The sequence below is a fragment of the Monodon monoceros genome, unplaced genomic scaffold, assembly GCF_005190385.1.
Source record: "Monodon monoceros isolate NGI ecotype Baffin Bay Population unplaced genomic scaffold, NGI_Narwhal_1 Super_Scaffold_18, whole genome shotgun sequence".
In the NCBI taxonomy this organism is placed as follows: Eukaryota; Metazoa; Chordata; class Mammalia; order Artiodactyla; family Monodontidae; genus Monodon; species Monodon monoceros.
Genome location: NW_021703774.1, coordinates 172,088,730 through 172,108,241, shown reverse-complemented (window position 1 = coordinate 172,108,241; position 19,512 = coordinate 172,088,730). Strand labels below are relative to the sequence as shown.

At 54.9% G+C, this 19,512-nt stretch overlaps 1 protein-coding gene across 2 annotated transcripts in view; it reads left to right on the top strand.

The window, feature by feature from the left end:
- The window catches only part of DRAXIN (dorsal inhibitory axon guidance protein), a 24,820-nt gene extending 5,308 nt beyond the window's left edge, over positions 1-19,512 (top strand). The window contains exons 1-7 of one of the 2 annotated variants that reach the window (XM_029228877.1): positions 7,807-8,257; positions 10,652-10,842; positions 11,095-11,097; positions 12,169-12,280; positions 12,702-12,791; positions 14,546-14,635; positions 18,489-18,601. In XM_029228877.1, coding sequence (XP_029084710.1) covers positions 7,807-8,257; positions 10,652-10,842; positions 11,095-11,097; positions 12,169-12,280; positions 12,702-12,791; positions 14,546-14,635; positions 18,489-18,601 — 1,050 coding nt within the window. Of the gene's footprint in view, positions 1-7,796; positions 8,258-10,651; positions 10,843-11,094; positions 11,098-12,168; positions 12,281-12,701; positions 12,792-14,545; positions 14,636-18,488 lie in introns of those variants that run through there. The other variant, XM_029228876.1, reaches the window with a different exon arrangement.

Here is a 19,512-nt window from a genome sequence, read left to right as displayed (position 1 = left end):
GGAATATAATTGCTTTACAATGGTGTGTTAGTTTCTGCTGTATAACAAAGTGAACCAGCTATACATGTACATACATCCCCACATCTCCTCCCTCTTGCGTCTCCCTCCCACCCTCCCTATCCCACCCCTCTAGGTGGTCACAAAGCACCGAGCTGATCTCCCTGTGATAGGCGGCTGCTTCCCACCAGCTATCTATTTTACATTTGGTAGTGTATATATGTGCGTGCCACTCTCTCACTTCGTCCCAGCTTACCCTTCCCCATCCCCATGTCCTCAAGTCCATTCTCTACATCTGTGTCTTTATTCCTATCCTGCCCCTAGGTTCTTCAGAACCTTTTTTTTTTTTTTAGATTCCATATATATGCGTTAGCATACGGCATTTGTTTTTCTCTTTCTGACTTACTTCATTCTGTATGACAGTCTCTAGGTCCATCCACCTCACTACAAATAACTCAATTTCGTTTCTTTTTATGGCTGAGTAATATTCCATTGTATATATGTGCCACATCTTCTTTATCCATCCATCTGTCGATGGACACTTAGCTTGCTTCCATGCCCTGGCTATTGTAAATAGAGCTGCAATGAACATTGGGGTACATGACTCTTTTTGAATTATGGGACATAACTATTCTGATTGAACAATTACAACTACTCATTTTCCAGCCCTGGGGGAATCCACTCCCCCTAAAGAAGACGGGAACCTGCTGTCTTAGGTGCTCTAAGACCCCAACTGGAGTTCCAGGTTTGTGGAGCTGACTACCAGGTGGCCCCACTGTCCACTGTTCTAAGAGCAGAAGAGGGTACCTGGGGATGGCCGCCTCCATTGTCTGATTCCAGCCATTCCAGGAAGTGTCCAGTCAAGTCATGAGGAGGTGCCAGAGGGAAGAGTCAGGCAGATAATTCCAAGTTAGAGCATTCCTAAAATCTTCACGGCAGTATGGAAACAAAATCAGAGAGAATTCCTGCATCTCACAAAATCTGTCCTAAGCACTACTGACCTGGGGTTCTGGGCATACAAACACTGCCCCCAGGGCTCCCAGGGATGAGAGTGGAGTGAGAGTTCTTTATATATTAAGGAGTTAATCTCTTGTCTGCTGTATGAGTTGCAGAAATGTCCACTGAAGAGTTTTAAGCAGGAAAGCTAGTGTCCGATTTGTTCTTCTGACCACAAAGTGGAGGATGTTTGGGCGATAAGCTGGGGCCTGGGCAGACAGCAGCACCGAAGGATGTTTGTGTTACTGGAAACATGGCAGGGAATGTGGCAAGAGTTCTGTGATAAGGGGGCACCTACACAGAGTCCAGTCTGGCCTGAGGCAGCTACTGTGAAGGACAGAATTCAGCCCTTAGTGTCAGGGTCCCCAGAGATGCCCAGCAGGCCACAAAACTCCAGACCCACTTCCCCCATGAGCCGGGAGAGCTCATCACCTGTGGCTAAGAATACTGGCTTCCAGATTGCCCCAGAGGAAGGCTGGGTTCTCTTAAGGGAGCAAGATCCCCTTGGAGATGTTTCTTGGCCTCTCAGGGGTAGAGGTCACTTCTGGTCCAGGTTTAGCAGAAGGCAGCTACCTTCCAGTTTCTTATGAGCTAAAGAGGGTTAGGATGTTTCCATGTGGAGGGTCCTTTCAAGACCTGAGCTGTGGCCAGGGGAGTGGCAGGAATCAGGGCCCCTTCCTGTTCAGATCCCTGACCCCCAGCACTGTGCACCCCTTTCTGAAGAGCCCTTGAAAGATAGAAGTGTCCCAGTCATCCCAGAGACCCCTGTACTGGTCTCAGGATGCCCATCCCAGCGGCTCGGTGGGTTAGGGTTTCATCTGGGTGCTGGGGGTCAGTCACGGTTAGAGAGGTGACCAAAGCAAGGCAGAGCTCCTCCAAAAGCGAGTGAGAGGGAGGGATGGCCCAGGAATGGGCTTGTTATCATCACGCCTGGCTGTGTTTTGTCTTTTTTTTTTTTTTGGCCGAGCTGCTTGCGGGATCTTAGTTCCCCGACAAGGGATTGAACCTGTGCCCTCGGCAGTGAAGGCGCAGAGTCCTAACCACTGGACCGCCAGGGAATTCCCACGTTTTGTCTTTGAACATTCACAAATATGTCCTCTGAATTCATGCTACTTCACAATACCTGTCCCTGGTCCCTGGGGGATCACTCCAGAACCTGGAGGATATGATGTGTCATCCCTCCCCACAGGGGGCTGTCAGTTGGATAGACAGACAGATGGAGGAGTCTTGTCACTGTTGATCATAAATTCCTAGGCTCCCTTGGCAGACCAAGCCCTCGAGACCATCTAATCTAACCCAGTGATCCAGTGGTCTTCCCCTAGTGCGCCCCCCCATTATTTTTTGCGCAGTACGAATCATCTCCCATGAAATCTTATCCACAATCCCAACATATAAAATCAATAAAGGCAGCATTTTACGAGCGGTGTAGCACCTCACCAACACCACCAATAATCTCTTCCCCAAACCAAAACGTTCTCCGTTTCGTGCAGATACAGTTTCAAGCCCTACATGCCGTCAGACTCTCTTCAGCTTCTCCTCCATGGAGATGCTGTGTGACCACTGTTATGCCCCCAGTGTACAATATTGCCCATTTTACAGTAAGTCAAAGAGAAAGAAGAAGCTGTCTTCAATGGTATAAAAGCAGGCTGTGGATGTCAGTTGCATTTGTCGATATGAGACCGAGCCTCTAACAGGCTTTGGTGGTTGGTGTCCAGAAAATCCTGGAACATGTCAATAAGTAGCTGCAAATGGCAACAGAGATGCTCACCTCGCATCCCTGGAACACTCTGCAGTGACCCGGGAGAAGGCCAGGTTATTGTGGGGTTGTGCCCGAGTTAAAAGTGTGTAGAGGACGCATTTGAGAGTGTCTGTTGTTTTTACCTACAGTTTTCAAAATAGCTTAACAAATATTTTTTAAAAGTGAGGTTAGAATCAAAGGCTTAGAGAACCCCTGAAACATCTCTACCAAATATGGTGGCTCAAATGCGTCACTTTCACACGCGAGAAGGAGACGCAGGGTCAGGGAGGGGGGTTGACGGCCAAGTTCTCCTGGGGGGTGGTTGTCTGGCTCACAGCCTGGACTGAGCGTCATAATCCCTAGGCTCCATCAGAGCATCACTGATATTCCTGGCCCAGGATTCCCATCGGACCCCCTTCAGCCAGCACTGCTCCCACCTCCCACCCCCCTACCCGCCCCCTTCTCCCGTCCAACCCATCAGGCATCGGGTGAGCTGATCAGTAAAGGAGGAATTCAGGCCTCACTGTTGTCTGCCAGGCAGGTGGGCAGGAGCTCCCCTAGTCGCCCGGCCCCCAAGTGCGAGGCTGTTGTGGGGACGGGGGAGGAGGCTCAGGAATCAAAGCGAGCTCCGGGCTCCATCAGCTGCCCTCATTTGCATTAACACTGCCTCCCTGCAGGCTTCTGGATGGAGACCATGCTGGCAGTTCAACTCTGCACAGTATGGGGACAGGATAGGGGCGCGAGACAAGCCCCTTTCCCCTCCTTTGTCAGTTTCATCTTCCCAGCTGCCTGGTCCCCGCTCCGGGGCCCTGACTGCACTCACGGCAATGGCAGGGGGTTACGTGGGGGAGGTAGGCGACCCCCGGTGAAGCTCAGTGGACGGGCGATGGGGTGCAGAGAGAGCCCAGGCCTTGAGGTGGGGCTTTGTCACTCACCAGTGCTGTCACCTTGTGTTTGTGGGTTACCCTCCCAGAGCCTGGGTTTCCTCATTTTAAAAATAATGGAGAACAACCTGCCCTGTGCAGGGCAATTGAGAGGATTCAATAAGAAACGGATGAAGTAAGCTTGTAAGAGCCTGGGCTTTCCAACTGCTCAGGGAGTGGCAGCTCCTATGATGATGATTGCTCTTGTTCAGTTTAGTTTTTAAGGAGTCACTAGTAGATCTCTGTTGTGAGACGGCTGTCTCGGGGTTCTGGGTGGTTCTCTTGTCCCGGGCGACTGAAAGCTGTTGAGCGTCCCCAATCCTGAGGGAAAGCGACCCAGGCCCCAAAGAGCAGGCTTTATGCGCAAACCTCGGGCAGAACCATCCCAGGCTGATGGGGGTGGGGCACCTGCTGCCCCTTTTCTCCCGGCTGCTTGGTGCTCTGGGAGGCAGCCTCCAGCTGGCTTCCAGACCGGCAGAGTGGATTGGAGCCCGCATCGCTGTGGATCCTTGGTGCGGCTTCTCTAGCAGCCCGTGTTCCCCAAGTGGCTCTTTGCCAGGCTGGCATCTTGGCTGCTGGAATGTGCCAAGATTCAAGTACAAATGCTGTGGGCTTGGGGACAGGGTTCCATGCGGTCTTCAGGGCAAAGAGGTGTCAGCATTCCCAACCCTCACTTAGCTGTCTCCTTCTCTCTCTCTCTGCCGCACACACAAACATGCACACGCACACCCTCCCTGGGAATTCTTTATGATCTTCTGCTCAGGTGTCAGTTTGATTCCATCCCGATCCGTAGTTGTCAGTGCCTGTTATTTGCAGGGTCTTGTAAATCTGACAGGGACAGAGGGGAAAGGGATCTTCCCCAAATCTTCTCAGGGACTTTATTTATTTATTCTAATATTTATTTACTTATCTGGCTGCGCCGGGTCTTAGTTGCGGTGTGCGGGATCTTTAGTTGTGGTGTGCGGGATCTTTAGTTGCGGCGTGCGGGATCTTTTATCTGTGGCACGTGAGATCTAGTTCCCCGACCAGGGATCGAACCCGAGCCCGCTGCATTGGGAGCGTGGAGCCTTAACCTCTGGACCACCAGGGAGGTTCCTAGTCGGGGACTTTAAAAAAGGCTGATTGCCCCAGCAGGAAATGAGCCAGGCAGAGCTGTGTGGGAGCCCCGAGGGGGGAGTTTGCTGCCAGAAGGGACATTTGGGACGAGTCCCAGAAGATGGGCAGGAGTTCCACAGAGACAGAGATGAGGGTGAAGAGGAGAGGCTGTTCCGGGCAGAGGGAACAGCCTCAGCGAGAAGAGAGAGACAGGAAAGATGGGAGGTGCTCGAGGCCCAGGGCATCGTCTCTATTGGCTGTGACGGGGAGGAAATAGAAGTCAGGGCTGCAAAGTTAGGTGGGGGCCACATTATACAAGATCTTGAGTGCCACAGTGAGGAGTCTGTGGTTAAATGGGAAATGGATAGGGAGCCATGGACAGTTCTGGGCAGGAGAGGGTCAGGATCAGAGTACTTTGGCAGCAGTGTGGGCTGGGTCCAGGGGCTGGACGGGGCTGATATCCATCCAGGAGAGGGATGGCCTCTCAGGTGCTTCAGCCTGCACGCTAAAATCCCCGCTCCCTGCCCCAGGCTGGCTGCGTACATGATTTGTGGGGTGCAAAGGGTGGGAGGGAACAAAGATGGCACTGAAGTTGGGGTTCCTGGGTATGATGAACAGACCCATGGCCACTGGCAAGGGCTTGGTAAGAGGACTTCATTGGGAGAGATGGCAAGTATGGGTGGGGTCGTGATGCATGGGGGTGTAGGGTTGGGATGGGGCTGGACTTCAGCTCCTGGCTCTGCAGGGGAGGAGCTGTCCTCTGGGACTAGTGCCGAGGCTGGTCACCGAGCTCAGAGGCTGGCTCGGGGTCACTGATCGGCCTCATGTGTGTCCACAGGGACAGCACGCTGCCCATACACGCCGTGGGGCTGCCCACCCCTCACCCCTCTGCCAAGCCTCATCTGGTCCCTTGCCTGCACTTTTTTTTTTTTTTTTTTTGGCGGTAAGCGGGCCTCTCGCTGTTGTGGCCTCTCCCGTTGCAGAGCACAGGCTCCGGACACGCAGGCTCAGCGGCCATGGCTCATGGGCCCAGCCGCTCTGCGGCATGTGGGATCCTCCCAGACCGGGGCACGAACCCGTGTCCCCTGCACCGGCAGGCCGACTCTCAACCACTGCGCCACCAGGGAAGCCCCTGCCTGCAGTTTCTGGGTGTCCCACCTTGCTCCTCTCTACTCTCAAGGTGGAGGGATTCTGTTCACCGGGCCAGTGTCCCAAAGGTCCCCTGTTGATGGTGTTCTGTGGGTTTCTCCCAGGTTATCGATGTGATGTCCCCACAGGACAGAAGGGCGGGGCTGGGTCAGGGCAGCATCCAACACAGACTCAGCCTTTTTCAGCCACAGGGAGAGGAGGGTGGAGTCTGGTAAATGCAGCCTGGCATCTGCCTGAGGCCTGGAAATAGGGTTTGAGGGGTCCCCGGGGGCAGAACAATGCTTGACTGACAGGCCTCTCAAAGGGCCCCTCCTTCTCCCACCTGGCTGCCTCAGGAGTGCAGGCCTTGCCTGAGCACCGGCCTCCCGGGCCCTCATTATGGAAAGGCTGGGGCTGAGGCTGGTGGGGCAGAGCCCAGGGCAGTAGAGGCCCGCACCTCCCAGGGGACCACTACACGCCAGTTGGGGGATGAAGGAGCAGCAGGATAACAGGAGGCTGGTGACCAGGCGAGCTGGGGAGGAACCGCTTCCCTCCCCCAGACCCCTCACTCTTCCCAGGGTGGGTCAGCCTGTCCTCCCCAGCCACTTCAAGGGCCCCTCACTCAGCGTTGGCTAACGGTGAACCTGGGGTGGGATGGCCAGTGCAGGGGCTGCAGGAACTGAGGGGGCTGGAGGGAGAGAGCCAGCAGTCATCCCCAGGCCACCAGCCTTTCCTCAGCCCTGGGCAATTACAAGGCCACAAATCACAAGGAAACGGTTGTGTAAGCACCTTTGTGAACCTAATGGAATATGCAGGGGGCCCAGGGAGGCCATGAAAATTCCATCAGCCTGGCTAACCTGGTGCCCGGCTCAGCCGGATGCAGTGAGGTTGGTGTAGGGGGGAGGGCTATGGGGGAGGAGCCCCAGGGGGGTGGGACACTCCCATTGTCCCCCAGCCACGAGTCTCCTGAGCCTTAGCTCCAAGTGCTTCTGGAGCATCCGGGGGTTCCGACTCTTCCTCTGGCGCAGAGGGGGAAGCAGTGAGGTCCCCTGAGGAGACACCACTTCTGGTGCAGAAAGATGGGCTGTCCCCAGCGTAGGTCAGAGGCAGCTCACCCCACCCTGCAGGGTCAGAGTCCAGCCTCCAAAGCTCCCCAGCCCCAGCAGGGACAGTGCCTGCCACGTCAGAACCTGCCTGGAACTTGGAGGAAAAGAAAAGGCAAGGCCTGGGCTGTCCTGGGACAGCACGTGGGAGCTCAGAGCACAGGCATAGCAGTTGCATAAATGCCACATACTCCGTGTGACAGCCTCTCTGAGCCTTTATTTCCACTTCAGAAAATAATAGGCATTACTTCAGAGACTCGGTGAAAGGACCAAGTGATAGAAATTCACACCAAGCGCTGAACACGATTCTTACTTACAGCACGTGCTCACATGCTATTATTCCAGCTGTTTGAATTTAGGCTTTGAGGCAAGGCTCTGGGACTGTCGGCCTGTTTCTGAGCTTGGAGGGACTCAGCTCGTTCCGGGGAACTTAGCCAAAGGTAGAGGTTTGTACAGAAAGAGGAATCTAATCTGGAACCTGGGCGCTTCTTAAACTATTGAAACCAGGGATTCTCAGCTTCAGCACTGGGGTCTTTCTGGGCCAGTGATTCCCTGTCATGGGGGAGTCCTGAGCATTGTAGGGTGTTTAGCAGCATCCCTGGCCTCCACCAAGTAAAGTCAGTGGTGCTGCCTAGCTTTGACCACCAAAAATGTCTCCAGATGTTGCCAAATGTCACCTGGAGGGGTGAGGGGGCCAAGTCCCCCTCCATCCCTGTTGAGGAACACTAGGCTATAATAGTGGGGGTGAGGGGACTGGGGAGCCGGGCCGTGCAGGAGGAGGAGGGCTGCCCCCTTAGAGTCCTGCTTTTCTTGCAGGGAAATGCCCATGGCTGGGCCCGCCACCCACGTTGCCCCCATGCTGTTCCTCGCCCTCCTCCTGCTACTGGAGCTGAGCCTGGCAGTCTCCCTGGGACCCGGAAGCTCTGCTCGGAACCTCCCGGAGAATCACATCGACCTCCTGGGCCCAGAACTGTGGACGCCCCAGACCAGCCACCACCGCCGGCAGGGCCTGGGCAAGAAGGAGCGTGACCCAGGCACACCTGGCCAGGCCCAGGATGGGGCTGTGGTTGCCACCACCAGGCAGGCCTCCAGGCTGCCAGGGGCAGGGGGGCTGCTGCCTGGGCAGAGTCCTGCAGGCCTGCTGCAGGACAAGGATCTGCTCCTGGGGCTGACACTGCCCTACCCCGAGAAGCAGAGCCGGTCTCCAGGGTCAGAGAGGGTGAAGAAACGAGGCAGGGAGCACAAGAGACGTAAGGAGAGGTTGAAACTGCACAGAGGTAGCTGGAGGTCTTCGAGGGGGTGGGGCCCTGCAACGAAAGGGGGAGGGAGAGTGGGGGAGAGGGATCAGATCTAAATGGCCAAGGGGATTTCAGGGACAGGACAGGGAGGCGGGGGAGGGGGGGAAAGTGGGGGCCGGCGGTGTCAATGGTGTGAGGTCCCTGGGAGGACATCCAGAGGCCCCAAAGGGGGCAGGTAGTGGACCCCCAGAGGAAGGGAGGGGTCTCACTGAAGTCAGAGGGACCTGGTAAGAAGCGGACGCTGGGAAAGGCCTGGGCATGGAGCATGGGAGGAAGAGAAGGACATGTGGCCATAGGAGCTCAGTCCTATCAGTAGATCGTCCTCCTAAATCAGGAAGTTCTACCTCGTATCTGACCTAAATCCATCCTACTGTAAGTCCTGAATAGAGATGGGACAGTTTGGTACCCTCCAAGCACATCACTTAATCAAGTCCGAGGCACAGAGCAGAGGCCGAGAGCTTAGACTCTGAAGCCACATCTTCCCCAGGTCTGATTCTGGCTCCACTACTTACTGGCAAGTCATCTTTCTGTGCCTCAGTTTCTGCAAAGTGAGTGTCATGGCCCCTTCTGCCCTCAGGGTAGATTCAGAGCCGGCTTGCTATCTGAAGCACCCAGAATGGTGCCTGGCACGTGGCAGGGGCAATGGGCAGTGGTTGTTACTAGTTAATTCTCAGTTTTCTCTCAGTGTTGAGTCAAGTGTCCTCCGACCTGGACACGGCTGACCAAGGAGAGCGGTCACGTCCTTATTTCTCCTGCCTCTGCTCTGTTTGTTTGATGGGGTTTCTTCCTCGTCTTTCTGACCTTCCTTTAGTTCCCTCCACGTTCCCAAATGCCCTGTGAGCCGAACCACCCACTGGTCCCAGCCTCCCCAGAACAAACGTGTCCCAGCGGCCCCACCCAGCAGGCTCCTCCCCAGCCTCCCATGGCCAGAGCGCAGGCAGGCAACCTCGGCTTCCAAGTCTCTACATGTGACATGACTGCCTCTAGGGGCAGACCGAGTGCCACAGGCATGGATGGGGGCGGGGGATCTGCAGGAGGTGGGTGATGGAGCCTCAGCCCCACCTTCTCCTGCAAACAGCTGGGGCTTGCTTCCCTTCCAGGCCCGCTGAGACCCCCCAGGTGGACAGAACACAGGGGAGTGGGCCCAGCTTAGACTCTCAGCCTCCCGCCCCTGGGGATCACGTGTCAGGTGGGGTGGGGGCAGTGGCAGCCTTGACAGCAAGCAAGCAGGCATATACGGGGCGTGGACTCAGCCCAGCCCAGCTCCAGCCCCAGCTCCTGTGGACCAGCAGGGCGCTCCCACGAGAGTGGGTGAGTGGAGGTCTGGAGTCCAGGCCCAGGCCTGCTGACCAGCTGTAAGGTCTCAGCCTGATGGGGCCTCAGTTTCCTTCTGTAAAATGAATAGAGCAGATTCAGTGGTCCCCGAGTCCCCTTCCTACTCTCTGGGGTTCATCTCTGGATGGTGGGGAGGCCCCAACTGACCCAACCAACCTTAAAGTCAGATCTTGCCTGAGAAAAAGAGGCAAGGATGAGCCTGGGGCCTCTAGCTTTTCTCGAAGCCCCCTGGTTCCCGACCACCCCCAACCCTGCACACTCTCCCCCCTCACAGTCATCCTACCCCATCCTGCCCACATATCTTGGAAGGCAGCATCAGTGGTTAAAAGTATTGGTTTTGCAACAGATGGACCTGGGTTCGAATTCAGACTTTGATACTCACTAGCTGTGTGCTCTCAGGCAAGTTGCCTAACTTCTCTGTGCTTCAGTTTCCTTCCCTGTAGATGAGGCTGAAAGAGTACCTCCCTGCCAGAGCTCCTGCAAAGGTTAGGTGAAATAGTGCTTGTAAAGCAGGACCCAGCGTACAACATGGTCCCAGCACACAGCATGTACTCAATGAACAGGGTCATTATCACCACGTAGGGAGCTCTCACCTCCCAGCCTTCTCAAAGGCCTCTGCCTCCCTGCAATGCCTCTCAGCCTCATCACGTTGCTCCCCTACTCAAACTCACTCTCCTCCAGGAAGCCTTCCATGGTTAATCCTACTATGTTCCATTCATTGCACTTACACTGCTGGCTGCACCCAACCAACCCAGACTTGAACTTGCTGGACTATTGCTTTAGAGCAAGAATCCTGGGCCATCTCCCCAGCAACACTGCAAATTCATCCAAGACTTTCCCCCTCGTCCTGCCCCCAGACTCCTGCTTCCACCCCCGCAGGAGGGTGGGCAGCAGCGATGTCGGCTGAGCCAATAGCTTGTCATATGGTTCCTGCTGCCCCCCTGTTCGCAGCAGGAAATGTGGGTCCAGCTGTGGGCCGATACGGGGTGGTGGGTGGCAAGCAGATACAGTTGCTGTGCTTCCTGCTCCTTGTCTCAGGCCGAGCCTTGGTCAGAGGTCCCAGCTCCCTGATGAAGAAGGTGGAGCTGTCAGAAGACCAGGCCCCAGATGCCGCGATGGAGGAATCCTCCACCAGCCTGGCCCCCACCATACTCTACCTCACCACCTTTAAGGCAGCACCTGCGACAGAAGAGTCCCTGATCCTGCCCGTCACATCCCTGTGGCCCCAGGTAAGGGGCCCGGGGCGGCCTCGGAGATGGAAGGGTCCTTGAGATGATGTCATGCAAACCCCTCTTAGTACATTTAGGGATACTGAGGCACAGTGGCAGGAAGGAGCTGGTCCAGGCCGGCGGGGCTGGATGGAAGCCAGGTCTCCTGATGCCCATCCAGCCCAGCTCAGGCCAGTGGGCCCACTGGCCAGGGAGGGCTGCCGCTGTCCAGGCAGTGGTCCTGGGGGCTCACTCTAGGGAATGCCAAGGAAGCAAGTGCTGGCTCAGCACACTGGTTTCTGCATCTAGAAGAGCAGGGCCTTTGGGGAAGATTTTATACATGCCGAAAAGCACGGAGAATAATAATCTTTAAAACCATGTCCCCATGATCCAGAATTAGCAAGCTTTAGTTAACACTTTGACCCATCTGCTTCAGACCTTTAAAAAGGATATATGGAAGGGACTTCCCTGGAGGTCCAGTGGTTGAGACTCCACGCTTCCACTGCAGGGGGCGTGGGTTCGATCCCTGGTCGGGGAACTAAGATCCCACATGCCGCGTGGCACAGACTAAAAAAACAAGAACAGAAACAAAAAGATATACAGAGAGGGAGCAGGCCAGCAAACGTGGCAAATACACCAACCATTGGTGAGTCTAGATGGAGGGTACTTATTGTTGCAATTAACGTGAGGTGCATCATTGCACCTCTTCTGGGGCTTTGAAATTTGTTTCAAAATAAAATCATTAAAAATGATCAAAAATAAATATATGTGTAGCAGAAATAAAACTTTTTTTAGCAGTAGATCTTTCTTATTCTCTTTTTGGGTCTTACACCCCCCCTGAGATTCTGATAAGACTATGGGCCATTTCCGACGAATCCATGGTTACCCATGCTGTCTCAGGGCCCCTGAAGCCCATGTGTTGAGAACCCAGCCCTTGAAGGTGGGTTCACATCCTACTGTGGCCAGGGCTGTGAGTGGAACTGAGCCATGGCCGTGGCCTCAACAGTGCCACAGAGAGCTGATGACGTCTGCAGGGGAGAGAAGGGGCAGGGGAACAAGCAGCTGGGCTTCCTCCTGAGCGGACACTGCTGCCTCCCCGCGCCTCCCCCAGAGGGCCTGGTGGATCCCTTGCCCGACTACGTCAGCTGCCTGTAGGCGCCGTCCCACACTGGGGGTGGCTGCTCCGGGCGGCCCCTCGATGTCCCCGGGCTGGGATTGCAGGCTGTCCAGCACAGGATGAGCTGGCCTCTGAGGAGCCCCTCCTTTGCTCTCTGGTCCTGGGGCCCCACGTTTCTTCTTTCACCTGTTGGGATCTTCAAGCTCCCTCCGCTCCACCCCCTTCTGCAGGCTTATCCCAGGCCCGACGGGGAGGTGATGCCCACACTGGACATGGCCTTGTTTGACTGGACCGATTATGAAGACTTAAAGCCTGAGGTCTGGCCGTCTACGAAGAAGAAAGGTATGTCTACCCACCCCGCCACCCCCTTGCTGGGCTCCCTCCCCTCTCCCACCATCCATTGGGGTAGGGAGCCTCAGTGACCCCAGCCTGACCTACATATGTCCAAGGTGGGATAGGGGGCCTGGAGTCTATAATGGAACGGACAACTGAAATGGACTTGCTGCTCTCAAGTGCTCATCGCACGGCAAACGCCTTCCACGTAGCTACTCACTTAACCTTAAAAGAAAAAAAAGAAAAGTTAGGTCTGTTCTGCTGTTGATCCCACTTTAGAGAAGAGAAAACTGAGGCAGAGAGAGGTATTGTGTCTTATCCCAGCCACACTGTGGGAGTGGCGGCGTGAGCGCTCTCACCCTGGTATTCTGTGCTTAATCTCTCTGCCCTGCTGAGCCTCAGCCTCTGACCACAGATCCTGTTTCCCCAGAGAAACGCCGGGGCAAACTCTCCAGTGATGGGAACGAAACATCACCGGCTGAAGGGGAGCCCTGCGACCATCACCAGGACTGCCTGCCAGGTACCGAACCAGCATCGTGTTCAAGGCACTAGGCCGGGCGCTGGGGAAACCTGCATGGGGATGGGGGCGGGTGTTCCCAGACACATGAGCAGGACCCTTTAGGGATGGTAAATAATAACAACCACAGCTACCACTTTACTGAGAGTTGCTGTCATACTTTGTTCTATTTAATCCTCACAGCAACCCAGAGAAGGGGACCCTGTCATTCCCCATTTTCAGGCAAGGAAATTGAGGCTCAGAGAGGCTAAGTGTTTCAGCCGAGGTCACACAGCTAGGAAGTGGCTCAAACCTGAGTCTGCCTGGTTCTGAACCGCTGCCCCACGCTGCCTTAAACCATGATGACCCTTCTCTCGACTTCTCTCTCCTAACGTCTTTTTGGGCTTAATTCTGTCCTTGTCCCATCATGACACTGCTGGGCTTCTTGGGATACTTTGATGACATCCTGACCTGTCCAGCAGCTGAGCCCATTAAGACAGTCTGAAAACAGAGGCCTGGGGTTTTGTTTGTTTGTTTGTTTTGTGGTACGCGGGCCTCTCACTGTTGTGGCCTCTCCCGTTGTGGAGCACAGGCTCCGGACTCACAGGCCCAGCGGCCATGGCTCACGGGCCCAGCCGTTCCGCGGCATGTGGGATCCTCCCAGACCGGGGCACGAACCCGTGTCCCCTGCATCGGCAGGCGGACTCTCAACCACTGCGCTACCAGGGAAGCCCTAAGGCCTGGGGTTTTGATTGATGGTCTAAACTGCTGGCCCTTGATTGGGTCAGTCGGAACTTCTGAGAAGACGACAGGGAGGGGGAGTTAGAAGGGCAGGAGGTTTCTGGGGGTGGGGGGTAGGGTAAGGCCTGTGAACGATAAAAGTGGAACGAAGGAGGAATGGACAGGAGACTGTGATGCAGTCGCCCGCCAGCCCAGCGGGGAGCTCCAGAGCAAAGATTCCCTGTTAGAAGAGGCCCCTGCTGGGCAGGTAGCCGGGCCCCGGCACCCCCGCTGAGCCAGTGACTGCCTGGGCTGTTCTGCTCCAGAACAGTGTGACATTGGCTCAGGAGGCTCCTGCAGGTGTTAACAGCTGGAGGCTGGCAGCTAACTGCTCTCCTGGCCGATGGATGGCAAGTGCCTTCCGGAGGGACATCTGAGTTGCACACCTCCACGATGCTCGTTAATTCAGTGACCAGAATATTCTACAAAACAGCAACCCAACAAGCCATTTGGCATCGGATAAGCCAGACCGCCAGCTCCCTGAAAGGCTGTTTTCTTTCCAAACCATTGTTTTCACCCTGAGCAGAAAGAAAAGGCTCAAGTTTGGGCCAACTGAACAGTGGCTCTGAGAGTTGGCTCCATGGTGGGCGAGGCCGTGCCTAGGGCCTGCCTCTCGGGGGCTTCTGTTTCCCCATCTGTCCAAAGAGGACGTTGGCTCCATGATCACTGAGGCCCCTCCCAGCTCCATGCTAACTTCACACCTGACAGCCCCCAGCCGTTCCACCCCGGGGGGGAATCCCACAGCGCCCTCGCTCCTCCCATGATCAATCAATTGCCCATCTGGGGCGTCTGGGGTCTCTGCCGCCCGCCCCCAGGGGCCTCGGCTGTGACATTCGTCAGTGGTTCCAGCTGGGAGCCTTGCGCACCAGATGGTCCATCCTGCCCGGGATGGCCCCACCATGGAGATGATGTATCTCCTGTCCAGTGGGAGCGTGTGCAGGGCACAGGGAGGGTCTGCTCGGCGTGGCTGACCGAGTGTGCTTTTGCTTTGTGGGCAGGGACCTGCTGCGACCTCCGGGAGCACCTCTGCACGCCCCACAACCGAGGCCTGAACAACAAATGCTTTGACGACTGCATGTGTGTGGAAGGTGAGCCCGACATCGGGGGCTCCCTCGGTGCCGAGACCTTGCAACCTCCCTTTCTCCTCCAAGCTGGGGTGGGCAGAGAAGGGGGTGGGAGAATCCCTGGGGAGCTGAAGACACGAGCAGGAACAGCTTTGCTCGGTGCCTTCACAATCTGTGAACTCATTTAGTCTCGATTCCTGGCATCGTTGGTCAAATTTGCTTTTCTCACCTCTTGAAATACAAGCTGGCATGATCTCCCATGATCTGGAGGCGGGAGAGGGGAGGAGAGAGGAGCGTATCTTTTAAAATAATATCAAACCTGAGAAGCCTGGTGCTTTCATACCAGAATTCTATCCCAGGGGAGACATTCCAAGTGTGATAACAAGGGGTGGGGGGTGGATTTCCCAGCACTGTCCCAGGGAAGGATGCACTTGCCCGGCTGGCTCCCTCTTTAACTCCTCGGAGCTCCCACGTGGAGCGGTATGTGCCCTCCTGCCCAGGTGGGCCCAGGTGTACCTGGCTCTGTGCTAAGCCCTTTACCCATTATCTCCTTAATCCTCCCAACGATCCCAGGAAGGGAGCTATTGTTCTCCCCATTTTACCCAAGAGCAAACTGAGGCACAGAAAGGTTAAGCCACTTGCCCAAACCTACATAGCTAGAAAAGTGGGAGAACATTTTAAATTTTGTATTCTGAAAAATTTCAAACACATATTAAAGTCGTCAGGATAGTATAATGAACCCCCATTTCCCGTCACCCAGCTTCAGTAATGCTCACACATGGCCAATCTGTGCTGTCTCCCCTCCCATCTGCTTCCCCCGTTGCAATAGGATTTTTTTAATCTTTTTTTTTTTGGCCACGCCGCGCAGCATGTGGGATCTTACCCCGACCAGGGATCAAACCTGCGCCCCCTGCAGTGGGAGCGCAGAGTCTTAACCACTGGACCGCCAGGGAAGTCCCTGCAATAGGATTTTGAAGCCACTCCTGGAAGTGTAGCTATTGCATCTGTGAATATTTCAGTATACACATCTAAGAGATAAGTACTCTTTTAAAAACAAAATACCAAAAATGCACAATAATTACTGAGTGTCATCCCACATCCAGGGCTCACATTTCCTGAGTGAAGGGATTTGGTCTCAGTCCCTCTGTTGACCATTCTGAGATACATGCCCAATTTTTTCTCACATTAGCCTCAAAAATTATCTGCTGTGAGAGCAATAAAGCTGCTTAGGTCCAATTATTCATTCATCCAGTCTGTCAAGAGATATTTATTGAGTGCCTACTATGTGTTGGGTTCTGATAAGGACATTGGGGATTCAGCGGCAAAGAGAACCAGCAAGCTCTGCGCCCATGGATTGCATTCTAGTGAGATGAACAGTAAGAAAATAAGCAGACAAGATGTCTTTAGGAAGGAAGAGGGGCTGTCAAGAAAATAATCCAGGGGCTTCCCTGGTGGCGCAGTGGTTGAGAGTCCGCCTGCCGATGCAGGGGACGCGGGTTCGTGCCCCGGTCTGGGAAGGTCCCACATGCCGCGGAGCGGCTGGGCCCGTGAGCCATGGCCACTGAGCCTGCGCGTCCGGAGCCTGTGCTCCGCAACGGGAGAGGCCACAGCAGTGAGAGGCCCGCGTACCGCAAAAAAAAAAAAAAAAAAAAAAGAAAAGAATCCAGACTGGCCTGATGAGCAGGCTGGGAGGTGTTTTAGAAAGGGTGGGCAGGAGCGGACTGCAGAACCAGCCGCCTGAAGATGAGGGGGTGGGGGGAGGGAGAGAGAGTCCCAGGCAAGCGGCAGAGCAAAGCCGAGGGCCTCGGGCAGGAATGAGGCTGGCATGTTTGAGGGCGCCTGGCACACAGTAGCCAACGGGGAAGGTGGCAGAAGGGGAAGTAGGAGAAGCTGGCGGGGAGGATCATGCAGGACTTTGAGTTATAATGGGAAGGTGTCGGCAGGTTTTAAGCAGGGGAGTGACCTGGTCTGACTTACGAGTTGTAACAGCTCGCTCTGGCCGCAGTACTGTTGGGGGCGGGAGTGGAGACACAGAGGACCAGCTGGGAGGTGAGGGGATGGAGGCAGGCAGGGGTGGAGATGCCGGGGAGCTGCCTTCTGTTACCCGTGTGCAGGGCTGGCGGCCCATTTCGCAGAGGAGGAGACTGAGGTGCAGAATGGCCCGGAGGTCCAGGAAGCCCGGAATAGCGCCAGGCCCTCCAGATCCATCCTGGCCACGTGAGGGGGATGTAGCCCGACTGAGTTCACACACCCAGCTGGTGCCCAGCCCCTCTGCCCAGGAAGGCGTCCTTCCTTCCTCCCCAGGGCCTCAGGTAGGAGGGGTAGCTTTTCAGGCATCCAAAAGATATGTGTGCAGCCAAAAGCCCATCTGCTCGTTTCCCGTGGTCTCTCCCACCCTGGTCAGTCCCACCAAAATTCTTGCTTCCTCCGTGGAGACTCAGGCTCCAGAAAAAAAAAAAATTGAGTAGAAATGACAGCTCATTAAAGATGGTCCAGGAAGAGGTTGTCAGGAACCCTCTGAGGACCAAGAGTCCTGACGACTTCTGAGAAATCCCAAAATGTTGAATTCAGGTTCCAGGGCTGAAGTCCAGCAGTCTAGGCCAGCCTGGATTCTGGAGGGTTCCAGAAGGGCTTCTGTGGCTACCAACCACTCCTGCTTATAATCCCCTGCCCCCCTCCTAAGTGTATTTTGTGTGGCCACAGGTCTGAAAGCTGCGATCCAGGTGTCAATTCTAGACCCCAAAGCACAAACTTCACAGCAATTCCTTTATTCTCTTGACAGTGATGTAAGCAGATCTTAAGCAGGTGATGGCCTCCTCTCTCCCTGTGGTCACTCCTAACCTGAAATGTAGGGATTGCTCAGGCCACACTGAGCAATCTCTTCCCCTAACCCTCCCACCCCCAATCAGGAGGATGTGGCCTTCTGTGGCCTTAAATGAAAAACATGTCTACCCATGTATGTCAGGGGATGCCTGACATATGGTTATGATAGAGCCACAGCCAGGAACCCCTGCCACTGGTGGGCCAGGAGGGCCACGACTACTTTAATTGGGGTGGTCAGGGAGGGTCCCTTTGAGACCTGAAGGCTGTGAAGGAGCCAGCTATGCCAACTTCAGGAAGGCATTTCTGGCTGTGAGAACAGCAAGTGCAAAGGCCCTGGAGCCAAAAATGAATGGGTGTACGAGGAAAAGCAAGAAAACTGGGTGTGGCTGGAGTTAGAGAGTGAGGAGGGGAGTGGGAGGTGAAGAGAGCAGACAGGAGGCAGGTCCAGGTCCCAGAGGGTCTTATAAGCCAGGGTAGGAAGTTTGGATCTCCTTTTGAGTACAATGGGGAGTCATGGGAGGTTTTATAGGGGAGGGCAGAATCTGCATCCCTTTAACAAAAGGTTTTTAATGGACTATTTTTTAAGAGCAGTTTTAGGTTTACAGAAGGACTGTGCAAAAAATGCAGAGTTCTCATATGCCCCCCCAAACACACAGTTTCCCCTATTATCCTACTTTAGTGTGGTGCACTTTTTACAACTGATGAACCAATAGTGATACATTATTCACTAAAGTCCATAATTTACATTAGGGGTTCACTCTTTGTGTTGCACATTCTCTGGGTTTTGACAAATGTACAGACATGTACCCACCATTATAGTATCACACAGAACAGTTTCGTGGCCCTAAATATCCCCTGTGCTCCATCTGTTCACTCTTGCCTTCTCCATCTGTGATTCGCTTTTTTAAGCCCATTCAGGCTGCTCTGCGGGGGATGGGTTGGTTGTAGGACGGAAAGAAGAAGGGGGTGGTGGTGAGAGGATGCAGGGGGTTCCAGAGGGCGCGGAGGGGTCTGGCTGGTCACATCCCTGACCCCCTTGCCTCTCTTCACCCAGGGCTGCGCTGCTACGTCAAATTCCACCGGAACCGCAGGGTCACCCGGAGAAAGGGGCGCTGCGTGGAGCCCGAAACGGCCAACGGCGACCAGGGATCTTTCATCAACGTCTAGCGGGCCGCGTGAGGCGCCTCCCTACCGGCCAGGGGACTGAGCGCGGGAGGTTTGGAGAAGCCGGGCAGTTTGTTTATAACTCGCGGTGGCAGATCAAATGGGGAGGCAGATGACTGAGGCTGCAGGCTCAGACCCAGGACACTCAGCCCCAGGAGGGGAGCCCTGGGCAAACTGCCCCCGCCCAGGAGCCGAGCAGCAGCACACCTGCAGCCACCACCTGGCCAACGGGAGACCCACACCGCCAGCGCATCCCGGTGTCCGCGTTCTCCGCGATGGCAATGTCGAGAGCACCCTCTAGCGTCCGACCGCAGCACTGCAATTGTTTCAAGTTTAAAAAGGAAGAGGTTTTCGAGCTGGAAAAGAATGGAAACTCCCTGAGAGATAGGGGAACCCAAGGGCGGGAGACGAGTACGAAGCACCTCCTATGTACCAGGCACTGTGCTAAATGAAGGGCATACATTATCTCATTTGTCACATGGCCCTTTAAAGTAGGCATAATCACCATTTTACAGGGGAGGAAACTGAGGCAAGGTTTTATGACTTGTCCAGGGTCCCACATCAATTCTCCTCAAACCTTCACCTGTGTAAGAATCCCCAGGGATCTGCTTAAAATGCAGATTCCAATTCAGTCGATTCTGCATTTCTAACAAGCTTTAGGGCATGCCAATGCTGCTGGACCCAAGACCCCACTGAAAGCACCAGGTCCTGGAGACTCAGGGTGAAGCTGGCATCTGAACCTGGGTCCGACCAGCTCCAAGGCCCACGTCTTTGCTCCTCCACAACTAAGGACGCATTTCAGGTTCTCCACGGCTTTCGGTGAGAGAGACGTGTTCTCTAGTAGTTCCTTTCACTGTGGTGAAGGCTGGAATAACCGACTCTTCTTTCCCTGGACAAAGGTATATAATTTAAAA